The following is a 25,891-nucleotide window of genomic DNA, read 5'->3' as shown; positions in this document are numbered from 1 at the left end:
ATAGTCTATGGATTAGACGTATTAAGTCAACTAAAACTTATAAAACTAGAAAATGAGGGGGAATTCTTTTGAAGAAAAAGAAGTTGTAATGAACCTTAAAATGCGCTTAGTGTGTGTGTGGTAAACAGGAAATAAAAGAATACGGCGGTTAAATAAATTTATAACGACGCACATTTTGTTTTTCTAAATTTGATTTCAAGCATCATTTGAAAAATTCAGTGCTAAAAGTACCCAATTCAACCGCGCCTAGTTGCCCGTCTCTAATTGTTGAATTGTCGAATTTTTCTCTGGAGTGGACGCGTCGCTAATATCACTGCAGTCGTAAACTTCCTTATATTTCCATAATAAGATGGCGATGAAGATTAGCGGCGATTTTTTCAGATCTAGAGATCGTAACTAATGCGTCACTAACTAATGTCGAGACTTTCTTTCTGTCAACGACCATTTAACGACCTCTAGTTTTCATCTGAGGACATCACAAAATTAAGCAACGGCTTTTATTTTTTATTTTTTATTTTTTCAATAGTTTATGGTGTAATATCAGGAATTTATTTTCTTAATCTGCGAATGAACGGAATTAGCAAATACGTCAGGGAGGAAGTTAAGTTTGATAATCCATTTTGATATGTTCCAAGGAAAAGTATCGGCTTGTTTGACTTGTAGCATGCCTAACATAATCAATGGCAGAAAGATCATTAATCATATGAGACGTGAGATTTACTTGGTCCACACCTCACCTCCTCACCCAACCCTTCCCCAGATTAGGTGGACCGGTCCTTGCATACGTACAAGGAAGAAGAGCAGGCAGGGCTGGAATTCAATGGCTGGGGCAGAGAGTTTTTTAACTTTTAAATTTTTCTTAAAAAAATTTACCTTATGATGGGGACGGGAAACAAAACTTTTCACCATCGCTGAAATGGAGACCACCATCAAGACTTCTTTTTGGAACCATGAAGATTTGACGCTGCGCACACAGAATTTTCAACTAGGTTTGGCTATCCATTTCATTATAATTTCAATTTATGTGTCATTTCCATTCAATTTAACAGCTGATATACCAGAAAAGAAGAGGGAAGACGAGTGAGTTAGTTTATGATAACAAACTACACGAGAAATTAAGTTTAATGAGTAGAGTAATATGGCAAACCTCATGGGGGAATAGTATTTACCCCATATCTATGCACAGGAATATTCATCAGTTGGTTTTTCTTTTTAATGTCATCAAGAGGTACAGAAAGAACATAACTAAGCTCTACCAATTGGTTAACAGCTCCCAATCTCCAAAAGAAGAAGAAGAAAAGAAAAGTTTGCAGTTTCCTAGCAACATAAACTGGATAGCTTACGGACTGATCAATTACCAGTGTAGTCTGTTGACTCATTTCTGAAGCAGCCTCTCCTTTGCTTGGTCAGAAAATGTTAGCTTGGGTGGGGGAGTAGAGTGCTCCGACTCGGATGAATGGATCAAAATTTGCATAACAATTGTAACAAGGACCAACAGAGTGACTGAAAATGAAAGGACTTGCCATGAGTTTAGGAAGGACAGAAACTGGAATGACATGACGATGCCGAAGATAAGGAGATTTGACCAAAATATTACAACCTGTAACAAGTAAATAAATAGAGGGAAGAAGAAAAATATATACATCAAAACTGGAGGCAACAAAAACAATAGCTTAATATAAAATCACATTTGTTCGTAGATTTTGTCTTACAAACAAAGATTTTTTGGGTCGTCCAATGTGTTGATGCTTTTGGTCACTGAATGTGCCCTTAGTATGGTATTTCTCCAACATTGCGTCCTGAATGGAAGGGGAAAAAAAGAACAATACAGACACAATTTAAGTAAGCTGTTCCTAAACTGCCTCTGCCCCCTAAAAGAGCATCAAAACCTTCAGCAAAAAGTTTATTTCTACACTCAATGAAGTTAGATAAGAAAGCAATGAATTTACGATGTTCATACCTTGGTCACAAATACATCTTTGCACCATTGCGAAATACCATCAGCAGTTTCTGGAACTTCCTGCATTGAATGCCGCTTGATTTGCAGATTTATCTGTATGAAATAAAGCAACAAATTGTCATAAATTATTTAAAGTACACATATAGAAGAGATAGACTGATGGGTCCATTAGATTCAACTATGACATCCAAAAGAAAAGGAATATAATGAGAAGGTCTCCCCTAGCTCTGCCACCGTTTCATGATGTTCATGGTTTGATCATTCTGTTAATAATTATAGTCTACAGCTCCAATTTATCCTATTTTATACATCTTCTACTAATTTTAAGACTATCAGGCTAGCCCTGGTACATTAAGAAATCTTCAGACTAACCTAACTTGAATCCAGTCCACTGAATGTTTCCACCCATCCCATCCAGCTTAGACACATACTGGCTTTCAGTAACCCATGAGTTGATTAGAATTCAAGGCAAAAAATTAATTCATTTAATGCAGCTTTATCATAAAAAGAAAAGTAGAGAAAAATTAATCTATACACCTAATATTGTTCTTTTTCTAAGGTTCAGTTAGCTTACAACAGATGATTGTCGTCTAAATATCCTTAGCATTGTTGGTGCAGGCTGACTTTTGTCCACATCTACTGTGCAATCATAAATTGCTGGAACAAATGAGCGCATGTGAACTACTGCTGATACGAAACCCTGCAAGCAGCATAAATCAATAGCACACAGTAAGTAAAGACTTCAGCCGCGAACTCAAAAATTATACTTTATATCAGGCTGACTAGTAATAATTTTTTAAGCAATGGACTGCTAGCACAGACCATATGAGTTTCTATTTTAATTAAATAACACTCTTGCGAGCTTTTCAATTTCTAGAAAATACCAATGATATGCAAATTGGAATATAAAAGCTAAAGTAATGAAAAATAATTCACCATAATGACTTGCAAAGAAATATTATAAAATATTATATGTCATCACCCTTGAAGAAATTTTCAACTCTATTCACCTTGGTACGAGGAAGCAACACATTTCTAGGAATAGGCAACCCCCTTGTAACAGCATACTCTTGGGCTGCTTGAAGCTTTGCTTCTGTAAAGCGTGTTCCTTCCACAAAAAGAGCCAGCCAAAAAGGCATAGGAAAATCTTCTAGCCGTTTAAAACCTGACTGCAGTGCTGAATCCATAAGATATAGTCAAACAAAAATATTTAATTGCATGAAACGAATGTCATCTCAAATGCTGTAAATGTTACCTTCAATGTTGTTTCATCCTTGGCCCAGCTTCTTTCAAGAAACAGATAATCAGAAAACCACATGGACCAACCTATAATCTGCAATTTTTTCAATATACGTACAAAATCATACATAAATACTGAACCTATAAATTAAAAGACACACTGAAGAATAAATGTCTCAGAGCCAAACTCAAGTAAGAAATTCACAATTTCATTTCACCAGAATATGATGTTGTTTTATTTGGTACTGTAGTGATGTATTGTCATCAGAAATCACCTTATTTCAGTATACAAGGACTCAAGAATTAACGCTAGTAATACTGAAAACTCACAGGGAGGACTTTGGCTTGTTTCTTCATGACAGCTAGTGCACTACCAAGGCAACCTGAGCGCTGTTATAATGTCAACATTCAATTAGAAAGGAAAAAAATGACACAGCAGAGTGTGCAATAAATCGGAAAAATTCTAAATGGATTATTAGAAATTAAAGGAGGCATGTACAATCATGAATTTTAAGGCTAAACAGCTAGATGAAATATACAGTATAGAGAGCATATTTAGCAGCCAAGGTGACCATCCAATTGAAGATTTTAGGAAACAGAAGATTTAATGTGTGCTAGGAACAGTATCAGATCAACAACAACTTCTCCTGGCATAAGAATTTTGGGGTTGGTGAAATTCTATCCAACGAAGCCGAACAAAATGAAAATTTGAGCCCACATGCATAGAAGCTGAAAGTTTTCCTCTTATAATTTAGAGATTCAGATTTTGTAAAAGTTAAAGAGTAAAATATATCTCAGACACAATATACACTTGTTTCGTCTGCTTGTTACGACAGATTAAAAATTGAAAAAAAAGAAGAAAGAAATAGGACCTGAGCTAAGATCCATCCGACAAGCCAGTCAATGTCGCTCCTGTGATTGCAAATGAGAAGCGCATGTTCTTTACCTGAAATTTCTCAAATAAAAAGACAATTATGAACATGTCTGGTGAATAAGGGTTCCACTTTAAGTTCATAGTATGAGAAGGAAACAAAATGAAAAGGGAACCTTGATGGATCAAAAGAAAAACTTCCCAACTTACCCATTAATTCAAAAGTTTCATCATCAGCATACACTTCAATCTGCACCAAAAGGACAAGTGTTCTACACCCAAATCAGAAAAATTTGGCTGTGCTACTGAAAAAAGTTATGCAGAGGCATGAATAAAGTAAAATGTAAAAATTTTGAATTTCCCCCTAGCTTCATGTTATGTGGCAATGTCGTATGGAACGAGTTCTCATGAATCTGGAAAGGCAGAAGCAAGGTATGTTTAAAAATTTGGCAGGTTTTACTTTCTCACTGAAGACCAGGCTTTAAAATGTTAGTCACGTGCAGTCTTTTGGCTAATGTGCAATCAAGTTACCTTGTCATGTTCGTTCAGTTTTAACTTTATCAAATATGCAAGCACAATGCATTTTTTGAAAAAAGATTGTGAATTTAGAGATTTGAATTATCAAATAGGACTAATATGACAAATTTAGGAGCAAATGCTAGCTAGAATCGGAAGCAAAAGAACTTAGTAAACACAGACGTAAAAAAAACCCATGAAGGAAGTCAAGAAAGAAAAAAATCTATTTAAACACCTTTAGATGTGCCCACCAATCAACCAGCCATATGAGCTCCAACCAAAGAAGTTCTGCAACTATTTTGTTAATCCTTCTATGCAGAGACTTTGATACTGGCCTTACAAGTATGAAGAGAACTGCCTGCAAAGAGTAAATAAACAATTCACAACTAAAAAACATGAAAGCAAGCCGAGATCACAACATATCACAGGCATTGCACCTGTAAAACATCAATTTAACAGAAAATAAAAATAGAACTTGACCAATCAATTAGCAGAGGGATCTTAAGTGCATCAAAACAAATACATTCAAACCCGATCCGTAATAATGGTAATACCGATTTGCATTCTAGTTAATGGATGTATTTTCAGATGTGTAATCCTATTTAAAAGAAGAGGAAAGAAAATAAAAATTGAAAAGAGAAGCAAATGAGTTTTGAAAGATCAACCTGAATAAGATTGACTACGAAGCCAGAGACAAAGAAGAGAATCCCAATAGGGACGATAGCTAATGCAGCCGGAATAGCCATTATTGTTCTGCAAATGCTTTAGAGAGAGAAAAGGAAAATTTTTGAAAAGGAAAATCAAATTGCGGAGAGAAGTGAGTGAAAACTCTGGATAAGTTAGTGGCTGGGGTATTAGCGATCCTGTGATTCGGCAAAAAGAGCGGAGGTTGTGAGATGGTGATTCAATGCAATAACTGGCTACCGTTACATTATATCATACTTTCTCTATCATTTATACGCGCCATTATCGGGGTATAATATTAGGACACAGAGGTTCTCTTCATCTGTTGGAGTAGTGTTCTGAAACTTGTTTTAAGTCGAAAACAGAGCTCCAAACGACTCCGCGCATCAAGAAACGACCCTCTGTTTCTTGTCGTTTATTTATGGTCCTTGGCCAATTGGCAGTTAACTATGGGTTAATCTAAAGATGCTATCTACCTTTGCCTTTTTATTATTTTTGACAAAATACTATTTCTTTTTTAATATTTATCCTATTTAACGAATAAAATATCTAAATCGTAAACAAACAAAATAACCATATTAGCAACGTAATGTTTGTCTTAATATAAACATCTTATTCATTATTTACTTTAAAATTAAATAATTAGTGCTTAAACTTTTGGTAATAGCTTTAATTTCTATGATTTCTACGAGTTTTGCCTTCATAGGCATATTCATCCTTATTACTTTACAATTAAGCACTTTAGTCCTTCACTCAATCATTTACTCTTTCATCCTCAGTAAAAATTAAGAAACCAAATATCATTACAAATTAATAATTTTTTTAATTAAAATGAAGTAATGCTAATATTTCCATTTTTAAGTCACTTGCTAAATTTTTGTTAATTATTCTTAATTGTCGATCAATAAAAGAATTAATGTATTATACAATTTATAAATTTTTAAGAATTATAATTTTCTATATAATGTAAATGAAAGTCCATGTTGAGATAATTTTTAAGAGTATTATAGTAATTATTTATACTTTTTAATGTATTTTCATTATTCCTAAAAAAAATGTATTTTCATCATTAACTTCTTATCAATATACTAATAAAAGTTAAAGGTGCTAATTTTCTGACACAAAAAGTGCTAATTTTGAGCATCATAACATAGAGTAAAGTATATATTAAGCTTAAGCAAAAGGCACATTAGTAACTAAACCTAAATTTTATTTGGTCTTACATTTAAAGAAAAATAATTCCAAGAATTAAATCTTTTTTACGACGTCGTTTGGCAAATAGTTATTATAAACCAAGCGACATTGCACCTGCAACCGTAAACAGAGGCAGGAGCGTTGGTAGTAGATTAATGGCAGCGCCAACGGCAACGAATCCAGGAGGGTATCATCAACCCGCTACTCTAGAAGAAGTAAGAACGCTTTGGATTGGTGATTTACAGTATTGGGTCGACGAAAACTACCTCAGTTCTTGCTTCGCTCACACTGGAGAGGTCATTCTCTTTGTCGCTCTCTCTGTATAATATACGTGTATATATATCACTCTTGAGAATTTCAATTTCAGCTTTCTTTGTTTGTTTGTCAAGTTGTTTGCTTTTCTAAAGATTACTTGCCTTTTGCAACATTTACCGGGTTCTTGCGTAATTTATGTTTTTGAAGAAGAACTATAATAAAATGACTTGACTTCTAATTGTTATCTTTAGTGAGACTTGAGCTTGATTTTCTTCATAGTACTTTTAACAGACTGCAAATCAGTTTTCTTTTGGGCGCGTTTGCTACGCCTTGAAAATTTAATGGGAATGGAAATGGACGTCTAAGTCCAAGGAATCATGTTCTATTATATTTGTTTTTTGAAATAATCAAACAAAATTTAGCTTATTCAAAGATATTTACATAAAAATTGATGTTACTATCACTCAAATTCAACATTCAAAGTAACCATATTTTAAATAATTATGATTTGTTGTGCTGCGGATAATGGAATGCCATTCCAGTAATAGGATTTCATCTTAGTTCGGTTAGTATCAAAGCAACCTTGCCTATTCAGAAAAGAAATGTGCACTTATCTTTAGGTAAATTAAAATGCCATGATTTGCAAGTTCTTAGTTTGCACTGTGCATTACACTTCTAAAGTCATTTTGCTAAATCATAGGTACTTTCTATTAAAATAATACGAAACAAGATCACTGGCCAGCCTGAAGGTTATGGGTTTGTAGAGTTTGTTTCTCATGTAGCAGCAGAAAGGATTTTACAGACATATAATGGGACACAAATGCCTGGAACTGAACAGACTTTTAGGCTGAATTGGGCTTCTTTTGGCATTGGAGAAAGACGGCCTGATGCTGGACCTGAACATTCTATTTTTGTTGGGGATTTATCACCAGATGTTACCGATTATCTCTTGCAAGAGACATTCCGAGCTAATTATCCATCAGTTAGAGGTGCCAAGGTTGTGACTGATCCAAATACTGGTCGTTCTAAGGGATATGGATTTGTGAAATTTGGTGACGAGAATGAAAGAAATCGTGCTATGACTGAAATGAACGGTGTTTTTTGCTCAACTCGTCCAATGCGAATTAGTGCAGCAACTCCAAAGAAAACCGCTGCTTATCAACAGCAATATGCCACAGCAAAAGGTCTTATTTTATAGCTAAAACCATCACTTGTTATCTTCAGATACTCGTCTTTCTTGCTTCTCTCATCACTTTGGTTGTCCTTAGGAATCTATGAGGTTATGCAATATATATTCTCTCAAAAGGGATGTTTTGTCATTCATGTGCATAACTGTCACGCTTCAGTTGGATCTTGGATTAGAATTTGCTTAGCTCTCAATTTTTCTGCAGCCATATATCCTCTTCCAGCATACACTGCACCAGTCCAGGTGGTTCCAGCTGATAATGACATCACTAATACCACTGTAAGTTTGCTAGGTTTGAGAATTTTGAGAACTTTTACTAGTCCAACTTCCTAGTTCAGTTTTCATAATATGCCTTTTCCTTTTGCAGATTTTTGTTGGTAACTTGGACCCCAATGTCACGGAGGAGGAACTGAGGCCAATTTTTCTGCAGTTTGGGGAGATTGTCTATGTCAAGATTCCTGTGGGCAGAGGATGTGGTTTTGTACAATTTGCAACTAGGTATGCTTATTTTCTAGAGTAACAAACAGTATTTTATTACTCGACCAGTATAAGTGTCTTAACAGGAACTGATATCTTCACTTATCTATTCATTTATACATGATTCAGTCATTTGGTAATTGAGGTAGGGGGTTGGTTGATTGTCATTCTTTTCATTGCACATTGTCATATGTGATGGAGCATGATACCAAGGATGGACAGTGACAAACAATACTGTTATGGGGATAGTAAAATAGGGATAGCTCCTATTTATAATTTATATACTATAGCCATGGTTTTCGTTCACTTTACTTCTGTGTGATGTCTCTGACCTCTGCCATTTGTCTATATAGGGCATCTGCTGAAGAAGCCATACAAAGGATGCAGGGGCATGTGATTGGTCAACAGCCAGTGCGCATTTCATGGGGCAGGAAACAGGCACGTTCAACTCTAATCTGTCTTCTGAGAATATTTTATCCAACATGCTTGCCTCCTAATTTAATGCTTCATTTCAAAGCCAGAAACAATAATTGAGAATATGCTATACAGCAGTTCTGCCTTATTACTGAGCACTTTGTTTTACATTTGTTCTCATATGTAGATCCTATATTTTGAATTAGCATTCATTAAATTCTCATTTATGTATTGGGAAAAAGATGAACAAGGAAGTTAAACCCTTAGGTGGATGGCACTAGTCTACTATCAATGTTTTATCTTGATATGAATTAAGAGTATGATTGAAGGTTTTCTCAAAACATATAGATTCCTACATGTATTAATGACATTTGAGGAATCAATTTCAATCTTTTTATGCTCATGCTCTTTTTATAACGGCCATGGTAATATTCGGTACTGATTTATTGTAGGATGCAACTGGCGGTTGGGGTCAGCAAGTGGATCAATGGAGTGCATATTATGGTTATGGACAAGGTTATGACGCCTATGCTTATGGGGCAACACAAGATCCATCATTATATGCATATGGTGCATATGCTGGTTATCCACAGTATCCTCAACAGGTTGGTATATATTTGTTACACTAATTACTGTCAGTGTTTCACAGGTAGAAGTTATGGTAACTTCAAAGAGTAATTTCTGGTCTTTTAAAATTTTGGTATTTCTGAAGAGCATTGAGTATTGCTAAACTTCTGTAATAACATGTTCTGGTTCTTATCTTCTTTCCTTTCAAAGAAAAAGTGTGACTGTCTTAACACTGGTAGTAAGGTACTTCCAAGGATGGCCGTAAAGATAAAAATCTCGAGCCTACAGCTCTGAACATTAGTGAAATTATAGTTGGTATACGAGTTCTGCGCACAAGGAAGACAGCCACCATGACATTTATTTCTTGCTTTCTTTGGTGCTCTCCTGAATAGATAAACATTATTGTGATGTGAACGCAGCAACATGAACTTTCAAATACTGTTGAGAGAGAGAAATGCTTGGTGAAGCATATTAATAACTGGTTGTTTCAAAATGACTATATCTGGATGCCAATTTTAGGTTGATGGTGTCCAGGATATGACGGGTGCTATTCCAGTAGTAGAACAAAGAGAGGAACTTTATGATCCCTTGGCTGCCCCTGACGTTGACAAGTAAGGCCTCTCAGCTTTGTGGTAGAAAGATTTATATAATTATTCTTTTTTTTTTTTTCTGGAACTGCTATATGCGATTCTGTTGGTTAATACTTTTTGGCTCTTTGCATTTGATTGCCAGGTTAAACGGCGCTTACCTTTCTGTGCATGGAAATGCTATACTGGGTAGACCCTTATGGATGAAAACATCACTTTCCCAACAAGCATAGGCATCATGGTGTCTTTCCTGATTCAGTATTGTTCTTGTCTTGTGCTGAAGACTGAATTGTAGTCCGAGAAGTCTCCTTGGATACAAAAAAACTGCTGCTTGGAGGGAAAACAAACATTCGGTGTAGCATTTTTTGTTATATCTTTTCTTTTCTGAATTATGTTTGATTTTATCTTTTGTAAAGAAGAAAAAGAAAACTAAAGCTTCAACCTTTAGCCACTCCACAAGGTTCTGTTCTCGCACATGAAAATGAGTCGCTTTAATGTGCCCTTTTTATTTATTTTCTTTCGGAGATTACTATGCATGGTGGATTATATATTTCAATCAAGATAGTTGGCTGTAAAAGAAAAAAAAAAGAATCAAGGTCCCAAAATTCTGAAGTGTTCTTGATAAATATATAAATCATCCACATGAATGAAGAGGCGAGAATTTTTTATTTTTTTAAAAGGTTCTGCTTTTTGTTTTATGGGATTTCCTGTAAAATAATGGAAATAATAAGTTGCGTCTAGGTTGAGATCAGGAAATAAGACTTTTGGATTACTGGATAATCTGGTGATCTCAGAAATATTACTTCAAAAGTTCAAAGATAAGCACAAGAAATAATATGATATGAATCTCAGATTTTCAGTGTGTTGAACTGTTATTATTTTCATATGAAGTGCCTCTAAATAGAATACAGTTTCTCGCCGGAGTTGAAAACCAAAACGAATTACAATTTTACGACAACAATATATGAGTTTTAATAGAATTGAATTGAAATGAAAATGAGTCAAAATTGTTCATATAATTCAAAGGATGAATGCAGTTTTGTGGGTCTTCTTAAATCATAAATACTTGGCCAACCATGGTAGCTCCTTGCTGCCTTTCAATGCAAAAGCCACGTCATCACTGCAAAGCAAAGAAGTTGATCAGATTATAATAATATTGCCAAAATGAAATTCAAAGCCAAGGACAATCTTGGCACGTCCACTATAATAATAATTTGAAATTGACAGGGCTTCGTTGTAATTATAGGACAAACATAGAACCTTGGAAAATTGAGCTGCAGCTTCTGCAATCTGTGCCTAGCTCCAGGTTCACATTGAATTATTCTGCTTTCACCTAACATGCATCTGCCCAAACAAAAAAAAAAAAAACACTTCATTAGAAAGTTGAGGTTTTCCACACACCGTGAGAAGGAAATGAGTTATATTAGCTGAACAAATATCTGAGAATAAGGGAATACAAAATTCAAGGTACGTAGACAGAGAAAGATAATAAATATACAATCTTAGTAGCATGTCTCAGATATAAGCAAAGAACAGCCAACTGTATTTTACTCCACCTCCACGTTCCAACACTCAATTAGCTCAGTTTGTCTTGTGAAAATGCTAGGTTAGGTCATGACTTCCTAACTAGGAAATGACTATTTACCATTGACAGTTAACAAGAAAAGGAAGATGGCTTACCCAACTTTCAAGAGAGTGTCCCAACCAGCAAATGCTTCTCCATTGCTTGTGCAGAGACATGAAACAGTCATTGCCAACTGTAACAGAGAATCATTTTCCGAAATCAGAAAGCATTTAACCCTATAATTCCAAAACTGGAATGCACTTTTAATAAGAGGATGCAAGTAGATCCACTTTATACATTTGCTTGAATTCATTTGCATAATGTCAAAATCGTTCCAACTATTCCAGATAATTTCTCACATGTTTTGATAAAAACAATTACTTTTCTTATATCCGAGTTTGTGAATTATCATTTGATGCAAAATAATTATAATAACAATAATAATAAAGAAACTGATGTTAAATTTGTTGATCAACGCATGTATGTCCTACTTTGGCTTTTTAAATCTTTAGTTTCTCATTCAAAAATACTGAAGGCATAAATTTCACTGCATATCCAGTCCAGAAAGAGCAATCATATAGAATTTTAAGATGCTTCAGAAATTGACCTTTTCAAAGTTTGTCTCCCCCATCCCTGTTTTATAGAGCTCGTACACCATAGCGGTCAAGAAAATTTTGCTGAGCTTTGAACAATTTTTCATCACCTGTAAAAGAGATGATCAGAAAGCAAAGAAGAACAAGAAAATCTCAGGTATTAAGTCGGATATAAAATCATAGACATTCTTTTCCGCTGGGTTATAATCAGAAGATTACATCTAGCTAATGAAATTGGTGTGCAAGTTTTAGATCCTGTTCAGGGACAAGTGTTGCAGCTAAACATAGCAATTTTAGAATGGCCAAGTCCGGTAGACCCATTTTTCCTTTTCTAGAAAGCCAGATTGCCACTGATTTCATAGTTGAGAAAAAGACAATTAAGTTCCTTGATGCTAATTATACAGCATTCTTGATGACATAACATAAATAACTTCCTCATCTCTTCGAAATCACATTCAAGGAGATACTTCTTTTATCCACCTCTTATATAAACCTATAACATCAGTCGTAATGACACAGAGGTCTGCGTCTTTTGACCCAGTTAACGCAACTACCAAGATTTCATTTATGTGAGACAAAGTCTAGCAACGGTGATCATATCAATTCCTTCACAGGTTCATACTTGAAAGTCAACTCACTTGAATATGAGGTGCCTGGAACATTTCCTGAATAGCTGCCTCAACATCTGACATACCAACAAGGTCTTTTCCTGGAAAGTGAAATTATGCATTTAGTGGCAGAACAGCTGCATCATGAATGATATCAGAAGAAAGTGAATGTAAATTTTGAAAACTAAAAGTTACACATGGGAAATAAACAAGCAGCGCTGTGAGATAATAGTATCTGAAACCAGGAAACAGATGTAATAGGAATAAAGCACTGTGGTCTGATCCCCGAGGAAATAATTTTTTTAAAAATAATCACATATGATGAAAATGGAAGAACTATAAAAATTGCTCGGAAGTCATGCTCTTGCTGCTCCTAACCATTAGATATGATCAAATTTGTTTTCCTTAATCCTACTCTGGCTGTAACAGTTCTCATTTCTGTATCTGGAAAATAAAAAATTTAATGCATCGGAGTCTTTATACCTGCAGGACTTGGATCAGAACTTAATTTCTTAAGGCGATAGTCTGTAATTTCTGCTGCACGCCTGCATATCTCCAGAGCACGGCGTGCATCTCCTGAAATTGCTGCTACCTGTGAATCAAAATAAGATATAGGTTCTACCTTAATTTATTTGGAGGAAGAAGATTCTCAAATCTGGATCATGTATGTACTTGATGCGTATAGATTTGCAGATAAAATACAAAGCAAATTGAACAAAATCATGAAAAAACCGATAGCGAATGACAAACCTTCCTGGAAGCAAATTCTATAGCTTGCTTTTCAAATGCATCAATTCCTTTGAGGCGACTTGAAATTATTTCTTGAAGCTGCTGATAATTATAGGGTCCAAAGCAAAGCCTTTGGATACCCATACGGCTTGAAATACGAGGAAGTAACTTTTCTGGAAGATCCATAGTATTTGCAATTCCTGGTATCAAATTTTGTTCATTAGAAAGAGACAAGATCGCCACCATTATCGACTCATATTTGCAAATATCATCTAAAAACATCTCAAAAGACAGGAGAGAACTACCTATCACAATCAATTTGGAATGAGGCTTAGTAGGCCAGTCAAGGATATTATATAGAACCTGAAATAAAGAGAGAGAATCATGCTAATGGCACTTTCCAACCCTTATTAATATTTAAGATTATGTTATACAAAACGAACCGACTGATTTCGGGTCACAAGTAGATCAAGTTCATCAATGAGTAGAATACAAGGGCGGTCATCTCCTTTGCGCACTTTCTTTCCATCTGAAAATCGCTCATTCAGCAAATTGAGAGCCTTTTTCCAACCAACTCTGTGTCCAGTTAATGCTTCATATATAACCTGCAAATGCATAAAGGACAAAGTACATGTACTGTGTATCAACCAGAGGATTCATTCATAAATTGTAAATCTTTACAAGTATATTACCCTGTAGATATTTTCTGGTGATGCTAACTTTAGACCGTTAACCTCCACAAAACAATACGGTTTTATATTTCCTGCATCAACTTCAGATCTTAGGTTCCTCATTACTGCAAGTACACTCATTGTCTGCAAAATCATTCGCACAAAAAGATTGGATGAGTTTACTTGTATAAGAATGAAACTTAGATGGCTAACTGTTTGGATTAACATGATGATATTTGATTGCCTAAAGTTGAGAGATTTCACCTTGCCAGTTCCTGGAACACCATGAATATAAAGGCAGCGACCCAAACATTGATCATCGCATATGGCACCTTTTATGAATGCAGTTACCTCCTCCATTTCTCTATACCAAATGCATCCTCCATTAGAAACTAAAATAACTAACTGATAAAAAGAACTAAGAGGAGGACAATAAGTACCATGGTCACATACTTATTCCTGCAAGGTAAAGACTTTGGCAACGTTGCCAGCAAAAGTGTTGCTTTTGCTTTCTCCAGTTCAGTCTTCTTGTGACATCGCACATGCTCCGGGATCTTCTTTGCCCCAATCTTCTGAAGTCCAAAGAACTGGCCCTTCCGTGAATTCTGTCATTATAACAGAATTTATTACTTCAAGTATGGCGTAGATACTAAGCTCAAAGCTATAAATATGCAGAAACAACAATGTCCATACAGCAGCCAACTCATGAGATAAGAATGCTCTGGCTTGTAAGTTCTTCACATTTTCCTCTCCATACTCCATGTCTTCATCCGTCTCAGATTCTGCATCCTTGGAACAATTCCAGTCTTCATCACTGTCAGCATTTTCGGCATCCTACAAGTGAGCAATGTTTTTATATTTTCATCAAATTTCAACAACAGATTAAGTCCATTTGGATATGATAGGAAACTGTATGCTTAATCTTACTTTCTTACCTCCTCACCATTATCAATCTCAGCTAGACGCTTGAAAGAATGCCAGATGATGTCATACTCATACTCGCATAAGAAAATATCATCTCCTTCATTACTTGCCTTACTATACTCCTTGGGGCTCATGACAAAGCAATGCCGAATAATAGATTCCATCTGCAGCACCAATCATCGCCATAATTATGGACTTTAAAATGGGAATTTCTACCTCTACCTGGACTTGGTAACTGATTCGAACCAATAGAATATCAAAAGAGTCAAAGAGCTAAAACGATTCTTTTAGTGAAGGCAACCTTAGGCAAATGCCCCATGCCATCAAGACTATAAATTTTTCTAGGCAATTTAAGATTATTCTCTAATAAAACCAGGGTGATATCTTATCAACCAAATTAAAAATTAAAGAAAAAATGCCACATAGAAGAATATGTATGCATGCAGTACTACATAAATTAGTTCCTTATGTATCATTAGAGAACAACTAAACCAATAAGGAAATGAAAAAAATCCATGAGAAAGATAGCATAGGTTATGTGAAGGATGCGAATTATAATTGCACTATTTCTAATTCAGTAATCCATAATCAAACAAGATAACATCCATCACCTCAATGTCAGCAAAATCATTTGTTCTATAAAGCTCCCTCCTCAAATTATGAGGCTGTCTTCCAGCAGCAGTCTCTTCAGGAATAATGTACCATCGCCCTTTACACCAATAGCTACCATCCACCTCCTTCCACAAACTGCAGACAGAAAATGGATAATATGACACAGCGAACTTAAATCCAAGAGACAGTGTAAATTGACAAACAAACAAAACATAACCTCTCAATGCGTGCAGCCCATAAATCACTAGAGAGAAGCTTCTCCCTCAATGTTCGAACGCGTTTTTTCCCCTCCGGTGGTGTTGGCAACTTAACCTCCTTACCCAATTTCCTAGCCTCGCAGAACCCACAAATCCAATCCCCCTCAGGTACCACCTTCAGAGGAGGCTTCAAGCATCTTAAATGAAACCCGCCTAAACAGTCATCACATTCAATCATTATAGCTTTCCCTGCTTTAAAGCACACTCTACACTCCTCCACTTCTGGATCATCAATATCAGAACTAGCATCATCTCTCCTCTTCACATACACATCATCACCTACCTCAAATTCACCACCATCATACACTACTTTCTTATAATAAACCCGCTTTTTAATTTTATCATTATTAGTCTTTTGTTCCCCCTTTTTCGTAGTCTTTGATGCCATGGCTCTTGTTATTATCACTTTCCTATCTTTCTCTTTCTCTTCGCTCCTTTTCCTTTTTTTGGTCTCCAATTGATCGGGTGATATAGGAGAAAATGAAACCTCGACATCCACAACTTTCGAAGACTTTTTTGTTTTTGGGGTTTTTGCAGATTCATTTTCTCTCTGGGTCTCTAAAGATTCAGTCCTCAAATCTCTTTGGCATTTCGAGGACTTCTCGACTAAATCCTTGACAGGTTCTTCAATTTGGGGAATGGGCGTATGCGGGGTGGCAATTTGATCAAGTTTAAGCGATAATCGACGGGAGGATCGGCGAGGAGGGTCAATGGGAAGCGGAGTTTGAGGAGTGACAGAGCCGGGGTGTTTAGATTTGATTGCAGGGGATTGGAAGAGTTTCTTTGGAGTATCTGCTGCCATTGTTAGACTGTGAAATTAGAGGTTCTTTCTGCTAGGGTTTTGCAGATAGGAAAATAGAGAAGAGAGAGTAAGAAAATGGCGGGAAAGGTTCCCACCTACTTTGAGTTCAACCCGTTGACAGATTTAGGGGTCTTTGTCAGGAAGTTCCGTCAGCATAGATGCTCTTAATTTTGTTAAGCCAAAATTCATTTTCAAGCACTTCAACTTTTATTTTATTTTTTCATATCATAGAGGGATTACACAATTTATCCTTCCACCTCGGACTCCTAAAAGTAACTTTTATTTTATGCTTTATTAAATTTCTAATTTTTTTATTGAACTTTTCTTTATGGACTCACATTAAATTATTTTTATTTTTATTTCTAGTTTTACATTAGACAATATATGTTTATTGTTAAAAAAAAATGAGTAGAGTCTTGAAAATATGTAATAAAATTTAGTTTAAGGACTTCTATTTGTCAAAGTTAAATGTATATTTATATAATTTTAATTTTATTTATTTAATTTTTTTTTATTCATAAGAGGCTCAATGAACTGTAAACTAGATAATTCTATATAGTTATTTCTTTGACCCGCTATAAAGATAAAATTTCTTCTAGACTAAAGGTGGGCTTGAGTTAGGTTTCAACTATAAAATAATTAATCATTTGATTACTTTTTAATACTTTAATTTTTATATAATTTAATATATATTTAAATTTTTTATGATATTTAAATATCTTTTAACACATAACTTAATTTAATACGTCTACATGTAAGCTCATAAGTATTTAAATGTTAAAAAATATTAAAATTTTATATATTTATTAGATTATATTAAAAATTAAAAATATTTAAAAAATTATAAAAATAGAATTTAAGTATTTATTAGATTAAATTACAAACTAAAATATTATTATTAAATATATAAAATTTGAGTATTTAAATATGTAACTATTTATTTTAAAAACATTAGATTATGAGAAAATTTAGCTAAAATAAAAGCAATAATATAAAAAGTTTGATTAATATAGATAAAAAGAACAAAATTTGATGCAAAACAAGTAGAAACGGTCTATGGATTATTGAGGGAGATTTACATAATAAATTAATGGATCTGAATATATGATTTGTTTTATTGGATTCGATTTGGAGTAAATTTAAAATGGCTTATTTATTTTCAAAGTCGAGATCTAGTAAGAAACGGTTCATTTTATTTGATTGTAGTTGGATTGGACTCACCTTTGTTGGATACGAGGAGCCCACCATCTTCTTTTTTTGTTTTTTTTTTTCTTTAACAAGCACGTGCTCATGTTAAATGTAATCAATTACCCTAGTCATATCTTTTTTTTGAATTAAAAAATTTTAGTTATCTGTTAATATTATCTTTTACTTTTATATAACAAATTTTATAATTTTATAAAAATTAATTAATTTAATTTATATATTTTTATAATTAAGTGAATTAAATAATTTTTAACTTAAATAAACTATTAAAAATAATAATTAATATAAAATAAAAAAAATACTTTTTATATAGATGAGATGAAAATAAAATTATAATTTGAGTTGAGAGATTTTAAAATCCGTCAAATTAATTAAAATCTATAAATTTAAAATTTATGAATTTTTAAAATTTTATTTTTGGATTAAATGTAAAAGATAATTTTTATTTAAAATCAAAGATAATTATTAAATAAAATAAATTTACTAGAGACAATATTAAAAATAAAAAAAATATAATATAACAATTCGTTATTTTTTTTTAAAAGATGGAATTTGGATTTTCTCACCTATTAGATTTACAATTAAAATTTATAAAATTATACTATCTTTTACTTGTTAAGTAATGAATTTAATTATAAAATTTGTAATCTAAAATTTTCCGATCCAAATGACCTTGAACAAAAAAAATGAAAATGGAGAGGTAATTAATTTTTTAATATATATATAAAGAGAGAAAGTGTTAATCTAAATTATGTCGGATATGACTCTTGTGAACACAATGATAGAGCATTTTTTTATGAGTTTTATCGTATTTGCAGATTTAAAATTTGAATTCGAAACTTTAATAAAGATAGAAAAGACCATTATTATTTTATCCAAGCACTATTAAATTTTATATTTCTACTATAGAAACAAAAAAAGTTTAACATTTAATTAATTTTCTTTCTCTCCATTTAATAATTATTTTTATATATCCCTTCCGTTCAACTTTATACATTCTTCTTAAAATACATTATTCTCGGTCCTCTGTTGATTGTGATGCATGGTGCAAATCTCATTTGTTATTGGGTACAAATGACAGGGAAAATTCTCACAGAAATCAATAACCCTATTAAACTTCCATCTAGCAAAGCAGCTAGTTGTCACATCAATACCTGCTAATGGTGGAGGTGGGTTGTTCAATTGTTCTTTCATTCAGTCCTGTTATTTATTCAGGTCGACTCTACTTGATAACCGTCTGATTTGGACTGGACTAGCATTTCATAGAATCAAAGGAAATGAGAACAAGTTATTTCAAATAAAAAAAAGAAATCAGAAATCTTTATTGAATTTCAAATGTTTATGATCATACACCTATTTGCGTAATGCAAAACACGAACTGGGTTGAAGCTTTGATCACAGAAATATTCACAAGTTCCTCTTTTTTTCTTTTTCTCCTAGAATTTTCGGCCTTTAACATACTGCATTCATTGTACCAAGATTACAACTCAGAATAAACAGTGAGAAACAAGAATTACGTTACTGAGATCTAGAAGAAATACTTGAATAATTGCATCATTGAACACCAAGCTTCCTGATGATGTTTCTGCTGTCATTCTTCTCCTGAAGTGTTCGTTTTTAGTGAAGGCATATATAGCAAGTGCCTTGGGCATTGAATTTATAAATTCAGTGTTATCTTCAATCTTGTTTAACTGCGAAGGAAGAAACAATAGAATCAGTGCAGGCTACAACTCATTGCATTATTTAAAGACGCAGAATAAGTATAAAGATTGCTGCTTCTTTGGTCACTTTGAGCTTCTACCCTTTGTAACGCAAATATAAATAGCTAGAGCTAAATCAATCTCACTGTGATTATAGGAAGCAATGGACCAAAGATTTCATCTGTCATAATTTCTGCGCCAAGAGGAGGATTTAGCAAGATCGTCGGCTCGATAAACCTGCAAGGACGGCGCTATTTAATTAGTGTAGTCAGCAGTATCAAACAGTTAAAACATCCGCCCTCAAAGCTAATTTTTCTTTTTCTATCATAAGTAATAATATCAAAAAAAACTGTCTATAGCATTTAACAGAGAGCAGTGCGTCATTTACAGACTGTCTTCGTCCATGGAACCACCATAGACGACAGATTTTTGGACTGCCAAATCACTTATAAGATTCTTCACTCTCAAGAAATGGTGTTTGTTGACCATTCTTGCGATGGTATTCGTTTTTCTTGGATCGTCCCCAAACATCTTCTTGATGGCAACTTTCAATAGCTCCACCAGAACATGTAGCAGCAGACCAGTAATTCAACATGTTCCATTTGCAGGAAAAAAGAAAGGAAAAAGAAGAAGAAGCTTATGATATAACGATTAGTTAATGCATATCTTTCATGTTCGTACCAAAGTGAAAGAAAATCTCTGTTCCACCAGGATATAATCAATTGCTATGCATGCTTGACCAGCACAGGTACCAAAACTTTTATACAGCAATTCGATTTGCAGCCACCTTGAGATTACAAAAAGAAATACATAACTAATATCTAAAAAGAGTTCTTTGCAGAACAGTTATCAAATTGGAAATGAAAATCAGCAAACACAGATGAAAGATTTCACCTGTTTGTCCCAAGAAGATGATAAGGAATCAACAGTAGGGCATTTGCCACCCAACTCTAGGACAACTGGTGTTAGGTGCTTCACGACTGCAGACATGACTGTCCGGCCAACACGTAAACTACCTTAAAAACAGCAAAAAGTTAAACAAAAGATATAGTAAACCTGACGTCCTCCCGGTTATAACCTAATCCGACACAAATGTGCACGTAATTCACGAAGTCCAAACGCAGCTATTGGAAATAAGACACTACTAATTGAATAAAATTCATTAAGCATATGGTTAATAATTGTTTAAACTTGTTTAAATGATAATAAAGTTTTTCTTTTTTAAGAAAAAAAAGAGACTTCATTGTGCAGTCTTATAATAATTTTTTATATAGTTTTGTATTATTTTGGCCCTACATATAATATTTTTTACTATACAATGTTTCTCATAAAAGATAAGAGGACAGGTATCGTCCGAACCCCATCAATCTTTACAGTTTAATGTGTGTACCTGTAAAGGAAATCTTATCCCATTTCTGCAGCAGGAGTTGTTCGCCAACAGAAGGTCCGCCTTGGATGACCTTGATGGCTTTATTGTCAAGATAATTAGGCAAAGTATTCGCTAGAAGAGCAGAAGAAGCAGGACCCATTCTGAAGGTTTTAGAACCATTGTATTTCCTGCAGCTATTACTCCTATAATCGGTTCCAAGGACAGTCCTGGAATTTGTGACCAAATTAAAACAGTTCAGTTGTATCATTAAGAAATGCTATTAGGAAGCATTTAAGCATAAATTAGTGATCCGCCTATCAAAAGGAAAATTCCACGACGATATAATGAGGACAAGACAACCAACTCTGCAGAAGAGAGTAATGCAATTCTTGGCAGCTTGGCCTACCAACCATCAACAAAAACATGATTATATTTTTCCTCTTTTTGTTCAATAAATAAATTATTAGAACATTATAGTAAAGTAATTATTAGACGCACACACGAATTTCCCACTAAATAATAAATAAGAACATAAAGTTGGTGTTTATTCTTGTTAAACGCTCCATATGCTAATTCAGCAATCTTTTTAAACAAAAAAGAAAAGTAACATTAGACATACGCATAATGAGATCAAACAACTGTTAGGGGTTGGAAGAAATTAAGAAATCACATCTTGACTTGACATCGATTCTTTTAATCCTTTCAGTGCATAATTTATGGATTTTATTGAGGTTCCAACCTGCAGAAGTAGTACTCTAATAATTATTATTAGAATAAACTTATAATTATTTAGAGATGATACATATTTAGTCGGAGTACATAATACTACCAAAATAATCATATATTCTTAACTATCTTTAACCTCCCAGCAGCAACCTTGGTAACAAAAGTAATTCATATTTCGGGGAAGACTCTATTTTTGTAGATTGCAGTTGCACCCTTGACAGCTCAATTAGTGCATATTATAGAGGTAAAGGTGAGACCAAACTTATTAATCACCTCACAGAAAACATACATATTAAAAATAAAAGAAGAAGAAGAAGAAGTGTCTAAAGAATAAGTAACACAAGAACAAGAAAAAGAAACAGATATTTATATATACCTCATCTCTAAAAGCCTCACCGTGATGTTTCCCTAAATCCTGCTTGAGAGCCTTAAAGATTTCAGTTTCTTTATCCTTGATAAACAAGAGTAACCCTTTAAGCTGAGAAAGTCTCCAAGAAGCATCTTTGGTCTTTCCACTCCTGAAATATTGTCTCATGGACTCTAACTCACTTTCCAAACCTGTAGCGCTCTCCATTTAGCTCTTAGCCAGTGTAAGAAAAATACAAGTTTACTTTCTTGACTTAGGCTTAAGCTTAAGCTCTCTCCAAATGCAGTGTACTGCCCTTCTTCTTAGTCTTCCTCTTCTTCTTCTTCTGCTTCAATTCCGCGTAGTTGTAGCTACAAGCTTTTTGTCATTAAAGCTCCTTCCCATGTGTTGGTTGTCTCTTCTGAGAAAAGCAAAAGCAAGCCAACCTTTTCATAAAGACCTAGGCTAACTATGTGGGTTTCTTCGTATTGTCAGTCCTCATCATAAATAGAAGATAGCGTGGACTCTTTCATTTTCTAAGGCCTGAAAGTTAGAACTTGCCCTTGTATGGGAGTGGGGACTTCACATCTAAGAACTGTGCAGTTCGATTCCAAGGGAGAGAGCTACATTGCCGTGACCAAGTAATTAATAATGCATGTGAAACATTTCATATGCACGCAATACATTGTTGAAGGGGGAGAGTTCGGTGAAGAGTAGAGTTTTATATATATACATGTTCGAAGTTCTTTATAGTTTTAACACAAAAAATATATTTTTTTATTAATTTTATTTTGTTATGCTAGAACTTAAAATAGATCAAATCATTCAATATCCTGATTACTACCTGTTGAGCTAGCAATAAGTTGCAAATCTTCTAATATCCAACGATTACTGTACTGAAGTTGACTAATTTCTGTTAAACATTGTACAAGCAAAACACAATTATCCAATAACAAAAGAAAAAAAAACCCACCTAAGGTGAAACGCCGGCAAAGCATTAAATGATGTACCAACATTATAAAAACAAGAAAGAAATCAAGAAGCTAATAAGCATGAATGGCATGATTCGTTTCCGTAGCTGGGCCATTATTTTGCTTCGTTTCATTAGCAATATAAATCGACGACTACCACAATCATCTTCAATTATTGTACTTTCGCATATTAATTACTGAAAAAAGAATAGTCAGTTGTACCTACTGCCTACTGCCTTCTTGTACAGTCTCCAGGCTATGGCTACTTTACAGCTGGATGTACGTTATCAGCATGTAAATTCACACACCCATTGGAACTGAATGCTGATAGAAAAGGAAATATTTAGTCTTGTAGTCACGGATAGGGATTGTTGCAGGACGGACTAAAGATTGTTAAGATACAAATTATCGATACTCGTCGATAACCTTCAGTGATCTGTTTTTCTTTTGACACTTGTTCTCATCTTATTTGTGGTTCAACAACTTCAACTGTACCTGATAATAGTTTTTGATCGCAAAACCTTTTGAATTAATCTTGAAAAGCAAAAGCTAGAAATTGAGCAGCTAATGAATGCTGAGAAATGAGATGATTAAAGTCACTTGTTTTGAATTAGAGAAGAGGAAAGAAAAAGGGGAAGAAAATATACAAAGAAAGAGAACAAAATAATGGATATTAAGTCATCAAGTACCCAGACATTGTGGTTTAAACATTTCCCTCCTTTCTGCACTATTAAATTAATTCTCGGCTTAGGTATTATTACTTCATCACGGACACCATTTTTGAGCATGCATTTATGCATTCACCTTTGAACTCGTTGAACAATGAACTTTCAGAGAAAAAATCTAGAATATCAGCACACAAGCATACGAATAAGAGTGAAAAGAAACACAGAATCTCGCCTAAAGTATGTTATTCCTTTCTAAAACATTTATTGGCAGTGGATATGTTCAATAATTCACTTTGTCAATACAGCAATTTTCAGTTAATAACATTAACAGCAGAAAATGGCTTCAGAATCTGATGCACAAATTACATGTAATCAACACTGCTATCAGTAATCATAATAAAGAGGCTTAAGTGATTTTTTTTTCTGATTTCCTCAATCGCATGCTTTCAGTTCCATAATCTGACAATTCTCATCAATTATTCAGCATCCTGGGTTCCATGTGGGGCCATTTACTTAGCAGTCTGCATAAACTTTGCCCCAAAACAAAGTTCATTCAACAGACAACAAATTCATAACCATCACTGAAGCCGTGCCCACCGTATCTTGGTGTATTCTGTGCCAATTTTCAGCCACGTGGTGTAAGGTTAAGTTGTGATCTCGCTGGACTCTTGACTGAAACCAATAAAAGAACAATCTGAACAAGTTTCTTTGTTGGAAGACATTAGGGCATGACACAGAAACAAAAATCGCCTAGTTAACCCAAAGGTTTAGTCCAAGTAATTAAGGGAATTCTCCTCTCCTTGCGTGTTTGGGTTCATTCCTTGGGACCAGCATACAAAGATTTAAAAAGAGTAAATCTCTCTGAATGCACCAAGCTGATGGGGGAACACAAGAAATATAAAGCAGGTATCTGATGCACACAGAACCAAAATGGGAAAACTTTTTAGTTAAGGGTGACACTATCGACTTATTTATATCTGCACTCCATATGAATAATTACCAATAGCAGACCTGCTTTCTTTTACCATTTGAAATGTTTAAATTAATTATATCGTGTAGCATGATCATCAAAAGGATGCTAATAATCAATTCTCAAACAATGAATCGGATTCACTGACCTCCGCCCTTTTCCATTTTCCTTCTGCTACGCCAAAGTAGCCGAATGGGTGTGCCAGAAAATCCCGCATCTGATCTCAGTTGCTTCTCCATAAAGCGCCGATAAGTCTCAGGAAAAAGGCTTGCATCATTCACAAAGAAAACAAAAGTAGGTGGCCTTATAGCTGCCTGCAAAAGGATATATCTTCAGTAAATAACAAAGAATAGTAAAACCATTTGCAAGTACAAAAACTGAAATTAGTATACGTGAAATTAGAAGAAACAAAGGAAAAGAAAAGTAGTCCAGCAAGGAATGTATAATATGAATTCAAGAAGTGTCCTATGCAGATGTTTGGTACCATAAATTTCTATCTTAAGACTGAAGACTACATAAGATAGAAGTTTGTGGTTTTATTATAAGAACCATGGATGTAAAACAATTATTTGCCATGTCTAACACTATTCAAGCTTTAGATGAATAGAACTTGCCGAAGCTAGAGCAGGAAAGTGGTCCTTTTCACAAGAGCACCTGGCAACTACATTAACAGCCTAGCAGAAGGAGAAGAAAAGAAGACTCTTGACTGTGTCCAGCGTTTTTTATAATTTTGGTGAATAAATAACCAATCGTTCATTACAGTACTGTGTATCAATCAGTACCTGAGTGCAGTAATAAACACGTCCTCTCCTTCCACCTCTGGTTCTGGGAGGTGATTTGAAAGCTAATGCTTCTCGTACCACTTGATTCAGTATGGCAGTACTCAGCCTTCTTGATCTTTCCTTTTCAACAGCACTAGCTGCAATAATAATCCTGAAAGCAAAATATAGGCAATTCATTTTAGATAGTTTAAGAGCATTAAGATTTTTCAAATGAAACCTGTCACGTTAAAAAGCTTCAAAACACTGAGTTATACAAGCCAAGAATTTACAACTGCGCATTTTCTCAAGGAAATTAACTTTTTGCTTCATCTGACTAGAACTATAGAAGAGTCAACTGCGACAATCTCAATATTAGTGACTGCAATCTATTTGCTGCTTTTTAGCTTTAAAACAGAAAATTGGTGACAATCTATGATCTATATCTTGCAAGTTCCCAAAAGGTT

At 34.3% G+C, this 25,891-nt stretch overlaps 4 protein-coding genes, 1 non-coding gene and 1 pseudogene across 6 annotated transcripts in view; 1 reads left to right on the top strand and 5 right to left on the bottom strand.

The window, feature by feature from the left end:
- Positions 1–1,093: 1,093 nt before the first annotated feature.
- On the bottom strand, positions 1,094–5,606 carry LOC8274438 (1-acyl-sn-glycerol-3-phosphate acyltransferase 3). The gene is made up of 11 exons (XM_002513441.3): positions 5,252–5,606; positions 4,822–4,944; positions 4,281–4,320; positions 4,072–4,145; positions 3,530–3,589; positions 3,216–3,293; positions 2,971–3,129; positions 2,535–2,660; positions 1,961–2,053; positions 1,713–1,799; positions 1,094–1,600 (listed from the first exon to the last, which is right to left on the bottom strand). The coding sequence occupies exons 1-11, from the start codon at positions 5,330–5,332 to the stop codon at positions 1,376–1,378; spliced, it is 1,146 nt and encodes a 381-aa protein (XP_002513487.1). The 5' UTR covers positions 5,333–5,606; the 3' UTR covers positions 1,094–1,375.
- Positions 5,607–6,567: 961 nt separating this feature from the next.
- LOC8274439 (polyadenylate-binding protein RBP47B') lies at positions 6,568–10,462 on the top strand. Its single transcript, XM_015715823.3, has 8 exons — positions 6,568–6,760; positions 7,420–7,903; positions 8,111–8,184; positions 8,273–8,403; positions 8,736–8,820; positions 9,249–9,401; positions 9,883–9,974; positions 10,096–10,462. The coding sequence occupies exons 1-8, from the start codon at positions 6,620–6,622 to the stop codon at positions 10,181–10,183; spliced, it is 1,248 nt and encodes a 415-aa protein (XP_015571309.1). The 5' UTR covers positions 6,568–6,619; the 3' UTR covers positions 10,184–10,462.
- Positions 10,463–10,787: 325 nt separating this feature from the next.
- LOC8274440 (origin of replication complex subunit 1A) lies at positions 10,788–16,865 on the bottom strand. Its single transcript, XM_015715611.3, has 16 exons — positions 15,869–16,865; positions 15,651–15,786; positions 15,051–15,203; positions 14,809–14,949; positions 14,569–14,720; positions 14,380–14,479; positions 14,137–14,259; positions 13,888–14,049; positions 13,750–13,807; positions 13,466–13,644; positions 13,199–13,307; positions 12,746–12,816; positions 12,122–12,217; positions 11,631–11,707; positions 11,211–11,294; positions 10,788–11,070 (listed from the first exon to the last, which is right to left on the bottom strand). The coding sequence occupies exons 1-16, from the start codon at positions 16,708–16,710 to the stop codon at positions 11,007–11,009; spliced, it is 2,547 nt and encodes an 848-aa protein (XP_015571097.1). The 5' UTR covers positions 16,711–16,865; the 3' UTR covers positions 10,788–11,006.
- On the bottom strand, positions 15,066–15,143 carry LOC112533897. Its single transcript, XR_003078239.1, has one exon. It is a non-coding gene; the product is annotated as a small nucleolar RNA snoR28 (small nucleolar RNA).
- A 2,005-nt stretch (positions 16,866–18,870) lies between the features above and the next one.
- On the bottom strand, positions 18,871–23,019 carry LOC8274441 (annotated as a pseudogene).
- An 894-nt stretch (positions 23,020–23,913) lies between these two features.
- Positions 23,914–25,891, bottom strand: part of LOC8274442 (GTPase Der) — a 6,157-nt gene continuing 4,179 nt past the window's right edge. For both annotated transcript variants that reach the window (XM_048372996.1, XM_015715615.3), the window contains 3 exons: positions 25,449–25,599; positions 24,815–24,980; positions 23,914–24,368 (listed from right to left, as the gene is read on the bottom strand). In XM_048372996.1, coding sequence (XP_048228953.1) covers positions 24,322–24,368; positions 24,815–24,980; positions 25,449–25,599 — 364 coding nt within the window. In that variant the 3' untranslated portion in view covers positions 23,914–24,321. The remainder of the gene's footprint in view (positions 24,369–24,814; positions 24,981–25,448; positions 25,600–25,891) is intronic.

This window comes from Ricinus communis, chromosome 4 (genome assembly GCF_019578655.1).
Source record: "Ricinus communis isolate WT05 ecotype wild-type chromosome 4, ASM1957865v1, whole genome shotgun sequence".
NCBI lineage: Eukaryota > Viridiplantae > Streptophyta > Magnoliopsida > Malpighiales > Euphorbiaceae > Ricinus > Ricinus communis.
This window is presented reverse-complemented; position numbering and strand designations above follow the sequence as displayed.